General features: G+C 41.7%; 1 protein-coding gene across 7 annotated transcripts in view; it reads right to left on the reverse strand.

The window, feature by feature from the left end:
* Nucleotides 1-3,555, reverse strand: part of ASCC1 (activating signal cointegrator 1 complex subunit 1) — a 115,163-nt gene extending 111,608 nt beyond the window's left edge. For 3 of the 7 annotated variants that reach the window (XR_002180081.2, XM_070782262.1, XM_070782261.1), the window contains exons 1-3: nt 1,928-3,159; nt 1,489-1,624; nt 490-589 (exon numbers count right to left, since the gene is read on the reverse strand). Coding sequence is in view for 6 of the 7 variants with exons in the window: in XM_070782262.1 (XP_070638363.1) it covers nt 490-589; nt 1,489-1,624; nt 1,928-2,029 (338 nt within the window). In the remaining variant the exon portion in view is untranslated. Of the gene's footprint in view, nt 1-489; nt 590-1,488; nt 1,625-1,927; nt 3,201-3,442 lie in introns of those variants that run through there. The other 4 variants (XM_019953697.2, XM_070782263.1, XM_070782264.1 and 1 more) reach the window with 4 other exon arrangements.
* Nucleotides 3,556-6,085: the final 2,530 nt, after the last annotated feature.

Consider the following 6,085-nt stretch of genomic DNA (forward strand, 5'->3'; position numbering starts at 1 on the left):
AACTGAAAAATGCAGGGCTGGCTAAGTCAAGATTTTGGCCACTGCTCTAATGGAATAAAATTCCATCTTCCATGGAAGAATGTTAATGGATTTCAAGCAAAGTTAATAAAATAATCAGGTTTTCCTTTTAAAAAGATTATTCCACCCTCAATGTGAAGAACTGATTGGAAGAGAGCAACAATCAGTGTGGAGAGACCAGTAAGTAGGCTATTTGAAATAATCCACAGAAGAGGTAGCAGAATGGCTATAAAGAAAAAGTAAGTGGTGGATTCAAAAGATACTTAAGAGGCAAAAATCAACAGGCTTTGGTGATGTATATGGAACGATGAAACTGATCTGCAATTAGTCTTTAGAAATTCTAGGATGTTAAACACTAAACCATTTTGTCACTAGTAAGTACTATAATAAGTGTGGAAAAGAGAAGCAGCAGCTTCCTTCTAAGTTTCCTGGAAGTGCCTCCCCATGAAGCTGCCAAGGGGCATCACTCACTTGTAGAGTAGGCTGGGGGCCTTCACGGTACATCGGAAACCTTGTGGGGTCTGCACCACCTCGTAGGTTTCACAGGGCTCTTCTGCACACTCCACGAGGCCTGCACAGAAACCATAACACCTCACTCAGTTGCTCTGTGGACAACAGTCTTTCTTCTCCTCAGCTGTCCAACTATTCTTAAGGTTTAAAGAAAAGCAACACACACACAAAAAGAACAGCCATACACGTTACACTGCAGAACACTGCTCCAACATTCCTCCTCACCTGCTCTTAGACAAACAAATAAAGAATAAAAACACATGACTATTTTAAATCTTCCAATCCTGGAACCTTGGAAAAGGAGTATCTACATACCACTATTTAATTGTTTTCTCCCAGAAATAAATCTTTTGTACTATTTTACGAAGACATAATTCACATAAAATTCATCCTCTTAAAATGTACAACTCAGTGGTTTTTAGTATTAGGACACAAAATCACCTCAGTGAATGAGGTAGGCAGGAGTGAGACAAAGAGAAAACAGGAGGCTGAAATAAAAGAGCTCAAGGCCCCAGGGCTAAAGGGAAACAGCCACGTCAGTTGTATATTTGAAACTGCCTGTATATGACTGCAGAGAAGAAAAGAAAAATTATGACACAACAATAACAGTTAATATTGGGCATATGTTCATTTATTTCAACAATTCATAAAAACTAGTTCATAGCTTTACAGATAAAAGAACTTAATTTTACCACAGATAATTAATTGTTAATATTAATAGCTAACTAAAATTACCCCTTATTACATTTAAGCCTCTGCACAAAGATGACACAACTTAACTTATGAACTGAGAATACCTCATCAAACTAAATTACCAGCCCACTCAGAATCAACAAGGGAGCTATGAGGGGCCAACAAGTCAAATTTCAGTGCTCACACAGAAACACTGAAACAAAGAATTGCTTCTACAATACGGATAACATTGTACTTCTAATCTGACCAAAGAGCAACTAAGATTACCTTGGTAATAGTCATCATCTTCTTCTTCATGTTGATAAGTCTGTTCTTGGATGGGATTCTTCCTATAAACCCGTCCACCAATTTTTATAAGCTGTGGACGCAGAACTTCCATGATTATGTGGATCTTTATACAGGCCTACAAGGACAGAATTGGGCATCAGTTCATAGTACACCCTAAGCAAAAGCATTACTGTTTCCACTAGATTTCCCCTATCTAGAAGCTGTTTTATTAAGTCAATTGCTGCATTTTCCACTACACTATTCCACTCCTGGCACACTCAAGACAGTAATTTGCAATCTATTCAGCATTCCTCAAAAAAAGTGATTACAAAATACTGAGCCTGTCCATGACTTCGGAAGAGAGACTAGAGGTTCTTCATTACTTTAACCTAAAGGGAGTAAAGGAGAAGACAATGGCACCCCACTCCAGTACTCTTGCCTGGAAAATCCCATGGATGGAGGAGCCTGGTAGGCTGCAGTCCATGGGGTTGCTAAGAGCCGGACGCGACTGAGCGACTTCCCCTTCACTTTTCACTTTCATGCACTGGAGAAGGAAATGGCAACCCACTCCAGTGTTCTTGCCTGGAGAATCCCAAGGACGGGGGCGCCTGGTGGGCTCCCATCTACAGGGTCCAACAGACTGAAGCGACTTAGCAGGAGCAGCAGCAGCAGCAAAAGGAGTAAAATTCAACCTCTGTGCTTATCTGAACATTTGTGAAGCGTCTCACGCTCTTACCCAGTATGACAGTTAAGACAATTAGGGATGTTTAATACATTTATCCTCAAGGGGAGGACAAAAAAATCCTTAACTACTTTTACAAGTGCTAGAAATACATACTCAACAATTAGATCCAGTTGCCTATTAAAACAAAGTTAAAATATAACTTAACCAACATGGTTCTGCAAACTAACACATTGCTGAGGGAAGGAATTCAATTTCTGTAGGTCACTGCCAAAAACTGTACATCACTCAGGAGAAACCAAGTTTCTAGTCACCACTTAATGAATTAACAATTTAGGAAACAAAGCTTCTTAGGTTAACTCTGGTTATGTTTAACCAAGGTTCCTACCACATATAGTACATGGTCTTGAAACCCAAAATAACCTAAGCAGTCCCCCTCCGAAAAGATCAATCCTTACTAAACACACTAATGCTCAATCCAACCTCAGGAAGTAAATCGCTTTCATTGGTAATTTGCTTACAGAATCAATGAGTTAGTTTCGTGTTGTGAGAAACAATAATATATAAAGTAAACAGACTTGAACATCGAAAGAGGAGGCATAACTAGCAATACTTTAATGACATTACACCCTAATACTCAATTTCCCAGGACCTTTCAAAGAAAAAAAAACGCTCGCCACAAAAGTAGAAGTCAATGTCAAGGTAGGTCCTCAAACTGAGCTCTGGAATAGAGGGTTGTCTCAGAGATAGCAAACCCTCTATTTGCCTTTCCTATAAGGCCCTGGGCTGCAAGACTGCTCAGGAGGAAGGATGGGGGAATAGCCAATTTAATCCTGCTCCGTGGTGGTTTGGAGAGACAGAAAGGAAAGCAGAAGGCCTACAAAGTCGGGAAGGAAGATGAAACCCTGAATCATAAAAGCGAGCAAAAATCAACCCCAGTACGTCAAAGAAAGTGAAGAGAGGACTTCGCGGTGGTAGGAAAACCGCTGTAGTGAGAGCAGACCAAGGATCCAGAAGGTGTCTCTCCCAGAACCGGGTCTCCGCGGCTCTCCGCCCCCGGCCACGCCCACCATTGCACCAGCACGCGCACGCCGCGGCCGCCGCGGGCTCCCTCCGCACGGGCGCGAGCACGCCGCCGCCCTCGTCGTGGAAAACGCAGCCGGTTCAGTTGGGGGCGGGGCTGTAAAGTGCCAAAGCAGCCGAGGTAAGTGGTCGAGGGCTCAGGGACCCTCAGGAGCTTGCTGGAAAGGGAGCTGATCCCTGAGATCCTACCTGAAGGGACTAGTGAAGTGGAGAAAGGAGGAGGAGGAACTGGAGCCTGCCGCAGAGGGCGTGTAAGAGGAAATTTCCTCAGGCCGCACGAGACAATTGCGCATGCGGGCCAAGCGGTGGCGCCTGCGCAGTGGGATGGCGCCAGTGGTGTCGCCCCCTGGAGAGGTCTGGGTGGGTGTGGGGTCATGGCTTGGAGTTAGCTTGGGAACAGCTGACGTTCTGACCCATCTTCTCTTCATCCCCTTTCCACCTACGCTGTTTTTAGCTGCAGCACCTTTTTGATTGGTAATCCAGCTATTTGGAATGATTTCTGATGATAGAGTTTAATAATTGCTTGTCTTTTTGATAAGGAGACTTTTTAAAAAGGATTCTTTTCAAGAATATAAGCATGTATCTGCCAGGAAGGAAAGTGGTTTATGAATATGAGGTCATCCCTATCATGCATGAAGTAAATGTGTTGATCATCCTGTCACTGTGAACACAACCATGCAATATCTCTGCTCTCCTGTAAGAATCTCTACTTCCCATCTAGCTTATTGGGTCAAGTCCCAGCTTATGTCATCATTAGGATTTAAATATTCAACAGATGTTACTGAGCACCTACCTTGGGCCTGGCAGCCTAATTGGAAAAATAGTTGTCCAAATAGATCTACAGAATGAGGGAGAAAAACCAGTAATGGACCCACCCTCCTGACATCAAACTTACCTATCCCCTGCTAGCCCTGTGTTCTGTCATTTGTTCCTTATTCATTCAGGAAACACTGCAATCCAGGTTCTGTGCTAGGCCTTGAGAGTAGAAAGACAACTCCTTCCCCTTTTCCTAAGAAAAGGGTTCTTCCTAAGATCATTAACCTTAAAATGAAAGTATGGGGTGCATTTTCCCTCTTCCTGAGCATGCTTTCCATTCTAAGAGACATGTGACATTGACACTGTGTCAAATGGAGAGAATTAAGACTTTTCCCATGAGTGTGTTGAAACATAGTAAGTATCAAAAACTGGAATCTGCAGAAGAAAAAAAAAAGATTCAGGACTAAATATTCATTGGTAGTTTTGGATAGCTGTTGTTTACTGTGCCTATGAGTGTTCAAATGCTTTAGTTATATTAACCTTCCTGACACCTCTGATGTAGGTACTGTCATTATCTGCATTCTATAGATGAGGCAGCTGAGGAGCAGAGAGGTCGAGTGATTTGTCCAGAATCAGACGGCAAGTAACAAAGCCAGGACGTGAACCTGGGCCAAGAGGCTTCAGAGTGAGCTCTTAATCACTGTGCTGTTTCACCTCTCACAGGGTACATGTTGTTTAGTCACTCTGTCGTGTCTGACTCTTTGCAGCCCCAGGACTATAGCCCACTGGGGTCCTGTGTCCCCATGGGATCCCAGGCAGGAATACAGGAGTGGGCTTCCATTTCCTTCTCCAGGGGATCTTCCCAACCCAGGGATCGAGCCCATGTCTCCTGCATTGACAAGTGGATTCTTTACCACTGAGCCACCTGGGAACCCCATATAGCACATGACAATGCAATAAAGCCATTGCTTTAAAAATGGCACAACAAATAAGCTGAAGTCTGTATGCCTATGTGCAAAATGGGGGGATTGGATTAGATGATCTTTAAGGAATCTTGTGGTTCCTGTGAAATGTTAACTCATTTAGCAAACATTTATTTAAATCAACAGCTAGTTGGTATAAGCCAAGCATAATGTTTGGTCTTGGTAATCAGAATGCCTGCCTTTATAGAGTGGTTCCAAACTAGGGTTTATTGTGAGTTTCACTTTAACTTTGGTTACCACCTGCTGGTAGCATTCAAAATTTAACCTAAATCTTTAAAGCTAAAAATTACTTAGGTAATCTTTCCATCTCAGCAGAAAACTGCTTATATGTGTTAAAATTAGTGCTAATTCTGCACTCCACTTTTCAACCCTGGCTGTTTTATGTCTTGAATGATAGTTCTGAGTTTGAAAGAAGACTGTTCTTTTTATATGGAAAACATAAACCTTTTAGAATCTTCTGTAAATGTGTAGTGTAAGCTTCTATTTTGTTTTGAACTTGTTAAAGGAGACATGTATTTGGTATACAGATTTTCTCATTTACATTTGGACCTTTTGATTTTTTAATTTGATACAGGATTAAACACTCACAGCCCCTCTAATTCCTAATAAGCCATGATTCTAAGATCATTCTTGAACTATTTTGTTCCAGTTTTGGGACACCACCAAGTGATCAATTTGGGTATTACATTTGGATGAAAAAAATTTTTTTAATTTAATGAAAGGGCCAGTATGTATTTCCTAACCATTCCCCTTCCTTGGGAACAGAACATAGTGTTATTCTGAAATTTTATTTGGAAAATTTTATAAGTGAATTTCTTGGTGTGGCTTGGTCAGGATGTATCCAAGACAAACTGTCCCATGAGGCATGGTTGTTTTATCCTCATATAATTTATTTCCTCAGTCAAATTGCTACCTTGGCACTGCCATATCACCCTTTCATAACCCATAAATCACCCACAGTCAATCCCAAATGACATAAACAGTTTGCTAATGGTAGGAAGCAGTGTTTTGTGTAGAAAAACTAAGAATAAACATATTTTCACTTAAAATCCTGAGTGACGTTTTGGCCCAAGGAGCCATAAAAGATCGTGGG

Source organism: Bos indicus, chromosome 28, assembly GCF_029378745.1.
Source record: "Bos indicus isolate NIAB-ARS_2022 breed Sahiwal x Tharparkar chromosome 28, NIAB-ARS_B.indTharparkar_mat_pri_1.0, whole genome shotgun sequence".
NCBI lineage: Eukaryota > Metazoa > Chordata > Mammalia > Artiodactyla > Bovidae > Bos > Bos indicus.